We start from the raw sequence: 15683 nt of genomic DNA on the forward strand, positions 1-15683 counted from the left end.
GAAAAGTAAGTCTCAGGAAGCGGCAGATAGTGGAGTGGGCGGAGGAGATTAGGCAGTTTGCAGAGATAGGCTGGCCGCAGCTGACACGGAACTGGACAGATTGAGATCAACGGGAAAGGCTTTGTGCTGTAATGTGGCTGGGCTGATATCGATGGCGTTTCTATTACAAAAAAGCTGTAAGAAGGGCCACAACATTTTGACTATGTTTGTGTGAAATACGAGGACATTCGCAGATTGTTTCAGTGTCTGTGCGCTTATGCTTGTATTTATGCAACCATCACCCTACAGCGTCTCCAAAAGGCATGTGTGCAATATCCGTGCAGCAAGCGTGTACTGACTATGAGTCCAGGCATTGAGCACTTCGGCGAGTTCCGTATGGACCTCATCTCTTACGTGGGCGCCGTGTGGCTGATGGTGTTCTTCCACCTCTGCGGACTGGCAAAGTTCTTCGGAAAGGTGCACACTTCTCTAATCTCATATCAGCTCTTCATCATCTGTTGCTATCATAATCGATATTTTCTGTCAGTTGCTGCCAATTATCCCTCGCTGGCTGCATTGTTTAAAAATATGTACTCGTATGGAATATCTTCACCAATTTAATATTGCGCATAAACGTCTGTCTGGCGTGGTTGTGCTAATGCTTCCCTATGACGGCCACTCTTCAATGTTGAACTGAAACGAAATATTTTGCGCTGTGAAAGACCATGCATTCGAAAGTACCATGTACACAGAAGGTGCTAAAAATAAGAAATGCCGTTCGTAATGCAAGTGACTGCCTGAGGAATGGTTTGTAAAAAGATCTTCGTTTTTCAAACCACCTACTGCAGGTTCGCGCCTGAAATCTTAAAAAGCTAGAAATATTTTCACATTTGCCTTTAGGGGCACAGTCATATTTTTACGCGATGGTCCCAGCAGCGTTCTGAGTGGCATATTTCATGCAGCCATCTACTGCGCATGCGCAGCAAAGTCCAAGCCGCACGCGCGCTCATTTGTGTTGTAAACAGTGAAAAACTCTATATACCGGCATACCTAACCAAGGACTTGCAAACCACGCTTTAGCCCTGTCTTCACACCTCGTAATATGTAACTTGTTCGCGCCTAATGTTACCGGCATCTGGCTAGTTCTCCAATACCCCATACTACACAACATCCTGCAAATCGCCTAATTGCGCGACACGACGTCATATGGGTGCCTCGTTTGCTACACGGCTCTTCAAATGCTTGTACAGCAATACTAGTTCCCTAAAAGCAAGGAAATTTGTCACGATTAATTTTATGGCATATACAACTCATTGAGCCAAAGCGAAATATCATTTCTGGCACACGTTAAGCGGTTGTGGTGCCTAGGAGCCCTAAGGAAAGTCCTACTATGGATCTGGCGAACTTCAAGCAAGCGATTTCAAGCACGCAGTCTTCTCAACAACAACAACAACAACAACAACAACAACAACAACAACAACAACAACAACAACAACAACAACAACAACAACAACAACAACAACAACAACAACAACAACAACAACAACAACAACAACAACAACAACAACAACAACAACAACAACAACAACAACAACAACAACAACAACAACAACAACAACAACAACAACAACAACAACAACAACAACAACAACAACAACAACAACAACAACAACAACAACAACAACAACGGCGACAACAACAACGGCGACAACAACAACGACGACAACAACAACGACGACAGCAGCAGCGACAACAACGACGACAGCAGCAGCGACGACAACGACGACAACAACGACGACGACAGCAGCAGCGACGACGACGACGACAACAACGACGACGACGACAACAACAACGACGACGACAACAACGACGACAACAACAACGGCAACAACAACAACAACAACAACAACAATAATAATAATAATAATAATAATTGGTTTTTAGGGAAAGGAAATGGCGCAGTATCTGTCTCATATATCGTTGGACACCTGAACCGCGCCGTAAGGGAAGGGATAAAGGAGGGAGTGAAAGAAGAAAGGAAGAGAGAGGCGCCGCAGTGGAGGGCTCCGGAATAATTTTGACCACCTGGGGATCTTTAACGTGAACTGACATCGCGCAGCACACGGGCGCCTTAGCGTTTTGCCTCCATAAAAACGCAGCCGCCGCGGTCGGGTTCGAACCCGGAAACTCCGGATCAGTAGCCGAGCACCCTAAACATTGAGCCACCGCGACAGGTCTTCTCAAAAAGTCAGTCTCTTGATTCACAGCTGCTGTGTACTACATCGTCTAGTTCTGGTACTAGCTAAAAGGCTGGTGGGCAGGGAAGTTTCTGGTAGACAGGAACCATGAAGTTTCTTCTGACCACCCTAAAAGTGAACTCTGTGGGTGTTGTAGATGCACAAAACGACGCGATCGCTCTGTAAAGTTACTGTGAGACCATGATGGAACGATTATACCTTGGCCCGCTTGTGGAGTTCGTGGTCAGCCTCCTTTTTTCACGTTCCCTTGAGCTAAGCGCCCTTATGTGAACGTGGAGATTGGAGGCCTCACCGTACCGCCTACTTAATCCAGGTGTCGCTTGCTGTGGTTCCGTTCTGCTACGCCTGCTGCATGTTGGTGGTGATCAGGATGCTGCTTCTGGACAACGCGGTTGAGGGCCTGCGCTACCTATTCGCAGTCGACTGGAAGGCATTCGTCATGCCCTCGGTAAGCAGAAGGGCAGCAGTGTTATTTCGACTTTATAGTTGTTGTTGCGCAGACACACAATGGACAGTGCTAGCGCCGTCCGGCGCGCGTGAGAGACCGTCGACACAGGTGCGCCAAGCTTCGCCTAACATCCGCCATAGGCGCGCAAATGTAGTGACGCAGGAAGGAAGAGGGATGTGCGAAGCTCTGCGCGATTGACTCACGTGCATTGCTGCTGGCGTTGCAGTTGGCTGTTCATTACATGACGTTTACATGACTAGTTTGAGTTGAGGAGTTGAGTTGAAAGCCGATTACTGGGTTGATGTAAACACCGCCTAAGCGGGTCCGGGAGTTGAGGGAGCGAGTCCACTCAACTCCGCTACAGAGGGTGGGTAGCCTCTCTCGATCCCAACAGCAGATAGCATGTAAACTGGATCGAGTCGAAGAGATGGGTTAGTGGAAGGGGAGATGATAAATGCGAACCTGTGTCGTGCCGCAATCTTGAAGGCTGCCACTGCCCTGTCCCACTGCACTGCTCGACGCTTGATGTCACTGCAGTTGAACCGGTCTCGACTCGCTTAAATCGAGTTCATGCAAAACACACAGTCGCAGAGATGGGCTGACATTGCTCAACAAGCTCCACTGACTCGAGCTTCCGCTGGCAGGTTTATGTAAACGATGCTATATAGGTACAGATAGTGGACTATGTAACGCTTTCGTCATGCTGCTAGCCGACGTCAATCAATCAATCAATCATTTTATTCAGACATGAACTTGTATGCACAGTACATGCCCACGAGATGAGACAAAAGGAAGAAGCTGCTGGCATTCTTCCTGACGAGGCCTCACCCCGGGTCACACATCAAAGGCAGAAGGGTGGTTACATTCATTAAAACTCAACAAGCTCTTTAGTTCAATTTTCACAGTAGTTGAAAGTTAATGAAGGCACATAGGATAACAAAGAGAAAAGAAAAAGACCAGTAACGCTACAGTTCGCAATACAATAGAAAAATATGACAGGAGTGAGGCTATCACTGTAAACACTACATAGCACAAGTATTTGATGGGTCAGTCGTACGCATAAAAAGCATCTTCATTTTCTTTTTGAAATGACAAGTGGTTTTACAAGTTACAGCTTCGTCAATTATGGAAGGATACACATTGCAAACTGCAGAAATTTGGTTATCAATGTGTTCGGTGCCGTAGTTTGTCCGGGCACGACTGGAAATTAAAGAAGTGACTCGCAGACTATAGCGTATGTTTCTGTTCACGTACTTGTTTCTTAAAGATGTGATGTCCTGCTTTATTTTATGATAAATATGAACAGCAACTGAAAGCTTATAGCACAGTGGGAATGGAAGAACATTGAAGGACTGTAATAAGCAGTCACCTGAGGAAGGATTAGGAGAACATGCGCGCAGAGCTCTTTTTGTAATGATAATAATCTGGCTGTGTCAGTTTTGTTGCTAGTGCCCCAAATTAAATTGCAATACACCAGTTGTGAATGGATGAGGGCAAAATACAACTGCTTTTTAGCCTGTATGGGCAACAAGTACCTGATGCGATTTATCACACCAATAGATCGAGCTACACGCAAACGGACGTGATTTACATGGTCACCCCAGCCTAGGTCACTACGAAAGAATACGCCCAAGAATTTTTCAAGAATTTACGGATTCAATCAATGTATTGTTGAACTGGAGTTGGATGGGATAGTCTATAGGCCTATTTTTGGGACGGAAAATGATAAACTTTGTTTTCTTAACATTCAATTCCAATCTGTTCACTGCAAGCCACAACATAAGTTCATGTAGCCAGGAATTTGAACGACGCTCGAGTTCACGAAGATCTGAACCGGAAAAGAAAACGTTAGAGTCATCTGCGTACAGAACAATGCTAGAATAAGATAAAATGTTTGCAATATCATTGATGTATAGTGTAAAAAGAAGGGGCCCCAGTATGGATCCTTGAGGAACGCCAAATTTGATTAATACTGCGTCGGATATGGCATCATTTAGTCGCGTGAACTGAGTGCGATTTGACAAATAGCTTTGTAGTAACCTGTGAGGTGTTCCGCGGATACCATACGTGTATAACTTATGAAGTAGTATGTCGTGCTTGATGGAATCGAAGGCTTTGGAGAAGTCAAGGAAGACACCGACAGTGTAGAGCTTATGTTCGATATTATGGATCAGACTGTTTTTTATCTCGAGCAGAGCTGCCTGCGTGGATTTTCCGAGCTGAAATCCGTATTGCTCCTTGGAGATGATATTGTTGGAATGCAGGAATTTGTATACCCTCGTGAAGATCACTCGCTCAGCAACTTTGGAGAACAAAAGCAGTATAGATATCGGACGGTAGTTATTGGGATCATTTTTGTTGCCTCCTTTGAAAATTACTGTAACACGGGCAGACTTCATTTTATCCGGGAACTCTCCTGTAAGAAGCATTTGATTACAAATATGCGCAAGAGGAAGGGCAATAATCTTAGCAGCAGCTTTTATTGCAAGTGCAGTAATGCCGTCTGGGCCAGGAGAGCATGTATTACGAAATGAGTTTATAATGGAGAGAATTTCATATTCAGAAGTGGGGGATAAAAATATTGAATGTTCACAAGCTGGGACCAAAAAGGAGTCGACTGATTTTACAGCTAAGGGAAGACTATACGAAGTACAATTTCCTACATTTAAAAAATGGGCATTCAGCTTATTGGCGAGAGAGACACCGCTATACATAACTCCATTGATTTGCATTTCCGAAGGAAGAGCGTGCTGCTTCTTTCCAATGAGTTTATTAATGCTTTGCCACAGTGATCTAGTGTTTTGCATTGATGAAAACTTTAGGCGATAAAAAAGCGACTTTGCCTTTTTTAAGTCAAGGTTTAGTTTATTTCGAAACTTTTTAAATTCCTTAAAATCGTCTTGATTGCGTGTGTCAAGAAATCGTGCAAATAAGGCATTTTTTGTTTAATACGCTTCAGAAGGTCACCAGAGATCCACTCTTTTCTTGCTTTCCTATATTTCCTGACTTCTACAACTGGAAAGGCTTTGTCGAACGCATCCAGTGTATTCTCAAGGAAGATGTTATACGCGGCAGATGGGTTTTCTGTTTTTAATACTTCATCCATGCCAGTTTCAGACAGAAGTAAACAAAATTTATCAATGTTCTTTTGGTCATATGTCTTGCGTATAAAGACAGAAGTATCTGGTACCTTCGCACATGAAAAAAGTGCAAAAAAGGGAAGGTGATCGCTTATTCCCGAAGAGAAAACACCAGAATTGGTATTGCAGGGTGAAAAGTCTGTGAAACATACATCGAGTAAGGTTTCCGATTGACAACTTATTCGAGTGGGCGCATCAATGATGTTGTCACAGCCATAAGATAACATCATTTCCATTAATCTGATTTGTGTTGGATTAACATTCATGATATCAATATTCAGGTCACCTAGTAATACAACGTGCATTTTTTGTTGACTGGTAAATTCCAAAAGGTTCAACAAACTGGAAAAACACATCCACATCACTGTGAGGGGGACGATACACCACCATTATAGCTATATTATAATACCGGATAGTAACAACTTCAAAATTGTCAGTCACCAGTGAATAGTTGTTCAGTACGTCAAAATGCAGGCGCCTCTTTATTAACAGGTATACTCCCCCTCCTCGTTTAATTACCCTGAACTGAGATACGTTTTCATACCCTGCCAGGGGGATAACATCCTCCTGACAGCTAAACCAAGTTTCCGTAAACGCTAGGAAATCAAATTTGTGCGATAATGTTTCTGTTTCGCCTTCGATGTGCTCCATTTTATTTTTCAAACTCTGAGCGTTTAAATGATAGATAGATAAAGACTTATCTACAGAGTAGCTAGCATTAGTGAGCAAGTCTTTAAATGTATTAGTATTGTAGTAGGGCATGGTGACAAAAAGCGGATGTTCGTATAAAGTGCGTATACGAGATCAGACTACACTAGCTTAGCCAAGTCTTCCTCGCACCCAATCCTGATGGCCTTTGCCCCTGCTTCCTTTCGAACGTAGACCTTCCCTTCCTTTGTCCAGACAAATTCGTACCTTTTTTCTTTGGCGGCGGATTTTGCAAGCCACAGCAGTTTCTTAATCAAGACAGTCAGGTTGTCAACAAAATAGACACCGTCCTTGAGGCCTGCACGCTTAGCCATCCAGTTTGTTTTTGTCAATCTTTTCGCAAACCTGATCAATACAGGCGGTACAGTGTCTGGTCGAGCGGACAGACGGTGTAATCCCTCAATATCGCTCTCCGTGAGGCAAGGCGAGGATGCCGTTACGTTCGTCGAGCTCGTGCCTGAGAGCAGAAACTGATATCGCGCTCGAGTCCTCTGCGCGCCGCGGAAGAGGCAGACAACTGTGAATGCGAGCGACGTATCGCGACGCTGCTCTAGGATCCGCTGCTATTGCTGAATTTCGTCACTAATTTTTAATTACGGGCAAAGTGTAAATTTGCCAGGTTTTCCGCTGCAGGAATGCCCAATTTCGCATTCCAGAGCTCACTAAGCAAAGGAACAAGACTAAGGGAGATGGACAGTACGTGTTAATAATGGCATAGCAAGAGTTTTCGTCTCATCAAGGGACCGCTGATGTCCGAGACGAAATTCGCTGACTGGTCGAGAGAGATCGCGTCACGTTGCGACGTTATCACAGGCTAATTTGATGGGCTACCATGAATGGTCGATAGAGGTCACGTGACCTTTTTACGTCATCACAACCTGCTCACCGTGCCAATCTGACCACCGGATTGTGAGCAACCTACCCACTGCATGTGGCAGGTGGCTAACAAAGTAATAATTGGTCGAGAGAGCTCAGGTGACCCTGTGACGTGATCACAATCTGCCCACCGGACTGCCAGCAGCTTAGATAGAGAGTAGAAATCAAAATGAGAAAAAAAAATGGCGGTGGTTTAGCTCTGGTTAAACCTGGAGTGACGTGATAGCCACAGCTGGCCGAGTGGAACTTGCTGATTTGAATTGCAAAGTCAGTCTTTCGTTGCTCCGTTTCGCTGGGCGTTCCTTCTTCATCTTCGTCCCACTTGACACGGCGCATGCGCACAGCTGTGGCAGCTCGGTTTCGCCGGCGCGCCGCGCCGCCGGCAGAAGCAGCTGCTCCGCACCACGTGGCTGGTTACGCGACCAACCACGGCCTGCGCCGCCGGCAGTTGCTCCGCAACACGTGACCGACCACGTGACAGCGTGGCGGGCAGCCACGGTGTGGCGGCGCCTCCACGCTGAATAAGGCTCGAAATGCTACCGTAATGTAGCTATCGCTACAAAACGATATATGCAAATATCTGCACCCTCACACCTTTGCGCATACGTCCTAATGCAGCTAGAAGTGTGAATATGGGTGTTGATGGACCGACAATTGCAAACAAACTGATGAAAACGCACACAGAAGTTGCAACAGAAGCTGCGACAGACGTGAAATGTAGTGCTATCGCATTAAACTCTTACGGTGGTTTTAGCGTCCTCATAGTTTTATCCATTAGTAACATCGGGTAAACACTGGTAGCAGCAGTGGTAGCAGCTGTACAATATCAGTGAGGAATATCTTGCCACCAATACGCCATGCAGCACCACCTCACCTGAAGAGGATATCGGGCGCCTTCTCTCTATGCGCGGGCCCTCGCTCTTCTCAGCTTCCCGGTTGAGCCGTTTGCCACAACCGACATTGTGGCCCTTTCTCGAGCAACACGCAGGACGCCACATGATGTCAGAGCAGCCGCTTATACATCGTCCTCACTGGATCTAACACATTCTTCTTTTAGCTAGCTGACACAGGGGTAGGAAACTTGCACTCTTTAAATATATACCATTGTCCAGCCAGTGCAGACTCCAGCCCTATTGCTGCCATAGCAGCTGGAGGAAGCCACTTGGAGTGTCGTATCGTTTCACGGCAACATTATCCAGAAGGAAAAAAAAATTCATCACCGGGCGCGATTGGAACCACCGCCGGCGAAAATAGTCTCGTTTCCCAGCGCCTGAACCAATTTCAGCCTGTCGGGATCCGTGCATGTTCGTGGCAGGTGCTAAAATGATTCATTTTTAAACGTCAGTTCTCTTGCTGTTACCAGATGCACTGAAGTAGTTGAAACCGAAATTAGCCGGGGTTTCCTACCCCTCGAGGAGGGAAGTCCCGAGAGCGAGCTTAGAGTATGAGGGATAGAGTGGAATGTTGGCCGCATAGCTTACAGGAAGGGGAGTAGACCCCAGGGTTTATGCATATTCCTCTCTTCAAACCCCAAGAGATTGCGTGGAGGCAACTCCAAACGAATACTTTCCCCAACCCCGCGATATATGCCCGCGTATATCCATCCCCCTGAAGGAAATCTAACCTGAGACATTTAAGCCGGTAGAACGGAGCACAAAGAAGCTGCTGCCACATCGTGGTTCTTTCGATATTAGTTCCATGTACGCCTATTGATTTACGAGCATTGTAACAAACCGCCGTGTAGAGGCCCTCTTTCGTGTCTAACAAATCTCACTCTTTGTATCCCCTCAGGAAAAATTTATATGACTCTTAAGCGTGCCTCAGTTCCAACAGCGAACTCATGTAATTCAATGCAGTGACATTCGATGTTACTCTGGTTGCGCCAATTCATGTACTAGTGGGCAGAATGCAGTGTGAGGAAATATGATGATGACGATTAGTTTTTATGGCGCTAGGGCATCTGTGGCCGAAAGGCGTTATGGCACAAGTTTTTTTCGTTTGCGCATTTCACTCCAAAGAAGCCGAGCACCAGGCAGGGGAAAGCTTATACCCATTGCATCACCGGGGGGTACCCGGCGGCGCTTAGGATCGAACCCCGCACTTCCCGCACGCGATGCGGGTGCTCAAACAACTAGGCCACAGAAGCGGTGCGAGCAAATATGTGTAGTCGTTTTCTGCCGCACACAGGAGGAAATTAGACGCCAAAGCGCTCGAAGACGCGTTGATAACATAGCGCACCCGCACAGAAAGACGCCGTCGGCGGCGCAATGACACCACGCTAAGTGCGAAAGCGGACTCTGAGCACGGCGTTCTACATCGCTCATACGTTCACTTACATCCTCGCACCGCCGTTAGCTCTGCTTTAGATCACGGCTAACTTTACTAGGCACTCAGCCATTGTCACTTCTTATGAGTTCCTTTTTGCTTCTCACAGGTGTGGCACCAGGCGGCGCAGCACAGCGTGTTCGCCTTGGGCGCGTGGTTCGGACCGCTACACTACCTATCGAGCCGCAATGACTTCTTTGAAGACACTAGCTCGTGAGTTGCGTGTTGGTGGATGGATTCATCATCAGCTTGCGGTGGGACAGCATGACCATCATGGCCATCAGAAGCATGTTGTGTCCGCATCTGGACAAAGATCAGCTCTATCTGGTTCCGCTTTAGCTGTGACTGTCCTATCCCAAAAAAATTGCGTAATCTCGTCTCCTGCATGCCCCGATTGCCCCGAATCCAACGCTAATCTAGAATAAAATTTCCTTTTCTCCTGCCCAGTTGTCATTCAGTCCTCCTATTATCCACACTTCTCTGCCCCGACATGGCTAGCCTTGGTTACTCTGGAGCTGGATAGCCTCGATGCTTAGCGCTGCGTCGTACTAAAAGTCTTCCTTTCTCTCACATCTCTCCATCTCAGTGTTGGCCGCCCTCGGCTACCTTTAATTCTCTTCTCTTGAGATCCATTTTTAACCCGAAATCGGTTATCTACATTCTGCACTGACCTGCCGAATTTCATTTCAGATTCAGATTCAGAATAACTTTTAATATTTGAGCCGGCCCCCCTACCTAACCTCGCCGGCCCGGCACGCAGGCCTCCGGCAGAGGAGTAGGGGATTTATTCAATACAAGACTAGCACTTAAATTTAAGGGATGCTGTTGCTGCCAGTTGGGTCAGTTACTTTTGCACCCTAGAGTCTGGGCTTCTTAATACTTCAGTCCAAACTTCATTGTATTCATATTTGCTTTTTCCTGGAGCTTCTTCGCATTTTCTGATGATGTGGTCTATGTCAGCCACTCCTCCGCAAAATATGCATTTCTCTTCTTGACTTAGGGCCTTTTCGTCTTTCTTTTTAGGTTTAATCCATGCCCCCCATCTTGGGAAGGGGTAGTTTCCCGCTTGAAGTCTTCTTAATGCCTTGCACCCTCTGTAGCTTAGCTCCTTCGTGCCTGAAATGGGCAGCCTTCTTCTGTTCTTCCTTTGCATGGCCATCTTCTCGCATGGAGTATAGTGTTCCGCTTCCACTACCTTGGTCGCTCCAGCACAGCAGAGCCCTCGTCTTGATAATACAGACTTTTTCTTGATATTCGTTTGCATATCGTTTACTTGGGTTTGATCAACTAGGCGATTTGGACATCTTTCTGCCTGTCGGTAACCTTTACCGTCTCCATTTACTAGCCCACTGTGTTGTCCTCAGTTTGTTTCCAAGCCATTTCTTTAGCCCGATAATTCTGACTACACAGGTCAGTACTACAGTTCGGGTAAAACTCAAGAACAAACCGACAAACGCCCTTCAGAGGAGGGCCTCCAGCCAGTGGCCTCCATCGATTCTTAGAACGTCGTGCCTATTCTGTTTGTACTTGGTAGCGTGAAATAAGAGGGGGTGACCATTTCAAGGGGATCAGCCACGTATTTCCGGTCTAACAGCGATGTCATGGAAGCCAATTGATGCAAGTGGCGGGAGGCTCTGCTTTGAGGAGCACACGCCCTTTTGTTCGTGAGTCGTATAATACTATACAACGGGATACAACTCTTGCACTCTTTTATTGTGAGGCATACTAGTGAGCCGTTGTTCACAACTTGAGAGTTCCTGCCTACTGGCCTCCAAAGTGTTCTTATTTTTCCGGTATCTTCTTTCTTATGGACCGGATTCAAAGTGGCTGCTTCGTGCGCAGAAAGATGTACTCCCCTTGAAATTCCAAAACATTGCTTCCTGCCGTAAACTGATGCTCACTACGCGGACTGTTGGAGGCCAGTTTTGTTCGCGTACTCAGCGTTGTAGCTCAGTGTGCGCTGCAACGCACATGGTCCACGGTCATGATGATGATGATGAAGAAGGACCGGGCATTGAATGCAGGTAATACAATGGCTTATTTCCAATTTATTGAAGCCGCCGCGGTGGCTCAGTGGTTGTGGTGCTCGGCTGCTGGCCCGAATGACGCGGTTTCGATCCCGGCCGCAGAGGTAGGATTTCGATGGAGGCGAAATTCTAGAGGCCCCCGTACTCTGCGATGTCACTGCACGTTAAAAAACCCCAGGTGGTCGAAATTTCCGGAGCCCTTCACTACGGTGTCTCTCATAGCCTGAGTTGCTTTGGGACGTTAAACCCCCATAAACCATACCAAACCAATCTTTTCAACTGTTACGCTGATATATCTGATACAATAGATGAATCATCCTCTTGGTTCACCTTCTTGAAAACGGTTAAACTGTGATTTATAGAACTTAAGATGTGATTTATGTAGCAATCCCGTTGGTTTCTGGCATGTACTGTGCCAGAAATCGTTCTCATATGTTAGTGAAATGGTCGCTGTCATGTGTTGCTGCTTCTAGTTATTATTGTATGTATATGTATCACATTTATGACCTGTAATCAACTTTTTCTTGTTGCAGCGTACTTGCTGATTTGTAGCGTTCGTCACTGTGGTGACGAACCATTGCATTGGTGGAAATGTGGCGCCAATTGCGCCAATCTGCGCCATTGCGTTACTCCTGCGACGTGCTGGCACAAATAGTGATTTTTAGTGAAATTTCGCCATGGCAGCGCCAAAATATTATTCCAGGAACTAAGAGCCGCAGCCAATGTTAAGAGGCTGAGGCTGCCGCCCAAAGTGCACAACTGCTTTACCGCGCATCCTTCTGCCGACACGTCACAAAAAAGACGGTCAATCGAATCCAACCCCGAGCAGTTTCGCGGCGAATGTGTATGAAGCAAAACAATTGCTTTTAAGAGGCTCAAATAGTGCTAAATTTTCCCCCCTAAATCTCGCTTAACTGTTATTGAAGAAAACAATTGAAATAGACGTTTCTTAACATTCTCTATAATTGGAATTTCACTAATTTCAATTTTTCACACAACACGCAAATTAAGTGCATTAAAAAAAGGTACGTGCAGCGCGTTGTCATTTTTAAACCGTGGTATTCTCCAAATTGAAATTTTTCCAGCTACAAAGCCTGCTTCAATATGCTCTTGGCCATTCCTATCACTGCATGCGGAGTCCCAGTCATTTGACTTGCGTCGTCTTTTTCCTAGGTTGCACGGCAAAAGTTCATATGTGAAAAATTCAGTAAATTTGATTAATTAACCCGTAATTTCCCGCCGTGAGCGGACATCGGAACCTTTCCACTTAACCACTCCGCCTCCAACACCGTTTCGTAGGTCACACGTGTTTCTGGCAATCAACGCGGTGCTCTGCAACGTGGCCGGTTGCGTGATGACTTTCTCGGCACTGGGCCATGTGTCCGCCCTAAGAGGCGCAGTGGCGACGCCAGACGTCGAAAGGCCAGGTGAGCGCCGATTGGTCACCTTCCGATCGTGCACACGCAGATGCCCGAAAACCTTTCTGCGATATTGGGAAACCGGTTCAAAGAGATAGCGCTGCACCTTCTACTGTGCATGGTGCCAGGTGCACTAATTGGAAAGGTCTATAGCAATGAGTGGTGATGGGGTCGAAATGTTCGACGCGGCAAGGTGTCATGAAAAAGGTGTGCCTTGAGAAACCATCGAGCGTCTAGGCTCTCTCCTTCCGCGGAACAGTGAATAGATGGGCCCTCGGGAGAGGTATTTACAGCATGGAGACTTCAATGGAAAGCAATTCTTGCACAGCAGATTTTGGCAAGAAATGGTTGAATGCAAGGTGTAAGTGGCTGGATGGGCAGTGAAGTAATGAAGAAAATGCCAAGGCCACCTTCTCTGCTACGCTTTGCTAGGTTCTTCGTGGCCATGAACATTAGCGAACATGAATATTCGTGCACGATGGGAACAAATTTGCGAACCGGTGACACGGTCAGTTGGCTGCTCACAGCAAACAGGTGATTCTCGAACATTCGAACAGGACCACCAGCCGTAAATCGTGGTTACGAGGGCGTGACAAATGGAATCCATCAGGAAAGCCTAACCACATGTTCGAATGATAAACGGAACAGTTAATTGATATAAGGCTAGAAGAGTCAGCACAACCACACATAGGCAGTCGTCACATTTACTCAATACAAAGTACCTTTGGGCGGGTGATAATAATAATAATAATAATAATTGGTTTTTGGTGGAACGGAAATGGCGCAGTATCTGTCTCATATATCGTTGGACACCTGAACCGCGCCGTAAGGGAAGGGATAAAGGAGGGAGTGAAAGAAGAGAGGAACAAATAGGTCCGTAGTGGAGGGCTCCGGAATAATTTCGACCACCTGGGGATCTTTAACGTGCACTGACATCGCACAGCACACGGGCGCCTTAGCGTTTTTCCTCCATAAAAACGCAGCCGCCGCGGTCGGGTTCGAACCCGGGAACTCCGGATCAGTAGTCGAGCGCCCTAACCACTGAGCCACCGCGGCGGGGTGGGCGGGCGCACAGTTTTAGGTTTAAAGCTACGCTGCTGCTGCCTTCGATATACCCAGTTGTCCCCGCGCAGGCCAGGTGGTGCCCTTCGTGACGCTGCCCATGGTGCTGGGCACTTTCACCTTGCCCCGGGTGGCGAGCGGTTGCTTCTTCGCCGCTTTCTCCCTCCAGGGCCTCGCCGCGCAGGTGTGTCCGCCGTGCTCCTTCCACTGCCTTCAGATCGCTGAAACCCCACGGCGTGGAAACTACGCGCGCCTCTCGGACGTGTTGCGTTTTCTCCTGTTTTTGCCTTGACTGCATTATAACGAGTTCGAGCATTTTACCGACCGTAGCGGTAAAATAAGAGGGATAGAATAAATTCAAAACAGACTCTCAGATTAGCTGCGCTTAATGGTTTTTTTGCAGTTTTCTTGAAGACCAGTTAATCAAAACTTGAGAAAGCCCCTGAAGGCCGGCAGTCCGATTGCACGTCAGATGCTGTCATGTGGAAGGTCCGGAACGTATTCAATATATCTATAGGGCAAAATACTTCGCGGCCTCATACCTTGGCTCTTCAAGTTGCCATTGAATTGGAAGCACAGCAAACCAACAGCTTCAACCGAATTAGCATATTCATGCACCATTCACATTTCTTGAAAGCTCTGACCGCACTCTTAACTTGTTTTTGCCAAATACTAACATGTTGCTTGGCGGGAAACTATTGAGCACTGGTCAGTCTTGTTAAAATAAGACGTTTCTGCCTCGCGACGACGGCCTTGTTCACCACCAGACGGGTTTCCGTCAAACCTTGGATTTCATTAACATGTTGCTTGCGTGCTATCGTAGTTGGTATGAGAGCTTATGCTGGCTCCCCAGACAACTAATAGTGCGCTACAACAGACAGCTCTGCAAGTCGCGGTTTAAGACTGCTGCCCAAGAGCGTTAATGGGATATGTTAACACACTTTGCCACGTTCCGTTGACAGCTTGCGTTGGTCAACGGCGCCCTGCAACAGCTGCTCGCGGACATGGACGCCCGCCTGCCTTCCAAGAAGGTGTTCATTACATTCTCATACTGCCTGCTCTGCTTCCTCCTCTCCTGCTTCCTAGCCTCCCAGGTGAGCAGGAATCATCTGCTGCTTCGGCTGCACATGCATCTTACCCACGACATTAAATGGGCACTGCCCCTTACAGAAATTTTATTAGACAGTCTATAGAATGTACACTGTGTTTTATCTGTGAACTCTATAAACTTGATATAAACAAATTCAACAGAGTCTGCAGACAATCTGTAGATCTATGGTCATACACTCTAAGTAAACTTTTGTGTACAGACTGCCTATAGACAATTTTTAGGAGGGTGCGGGTAACTACATTCAATTTTTTGTTCTTAGTAAGAATTGACTCTATGGGCATTTCAGGGTAAGCTTGTGCTTGTTGGTACCACACGAGACAATAATTGCTGA

At 46.7% G+C, this 15683-nt stretch overlaps 1 protein-coding gene across 1 annotated transcript in view; it reads left to right on the forward strand.

Moving 5' to 3' along the window:
* Positions 1-329: 329 nt before the first annotated feature.
* Positions 330-15683, forward strand: part of LOC144107485 (sodium- and chloride-dependent glycine transporter 1-like) — a 29889-nt gene continuing 14535 nt past the window's right edge. Inside the window, exons 1-6 of the mRNA XM_077640505.1 lie at positions 330-456; positions 2551-2685; positions 9844-9947; positions 13061-13188; positions 14313-14425; positions 15204-15335. Of these exons, the coding sequence (XP_077496631.1) occupies positions 340-456; positions 2551-2685; positions 9844-9947; positions 13061-13188; positions 14313-14425; positions 15204-15335 (729 nt within the window). The 5' untranslated portion in view covers positions 330-339. The remainder of the gene's footprint in view (positions 457-2550; positions 2686-9843; positions 9948-13060; positions 13189-14312; positions 14426-15203; positions 15336-15683) is intronic.

This window comes from Amblyomma americanum, chromosome 10, assembly GCF_052857255.1.
Source record: "Amblyomma americanum isolate KBUSLIRL-KWMA chromosome 10, ASM5285725v1, whole genome shotgun sequence".
NCBI classification, from domain to species: domain Eukaryota; kingdom Metazoa; phylum Arthropoda; class Arachnida; order Ixodida; family Ixodidae; genus Amblyomma; species Amblyomma americanum.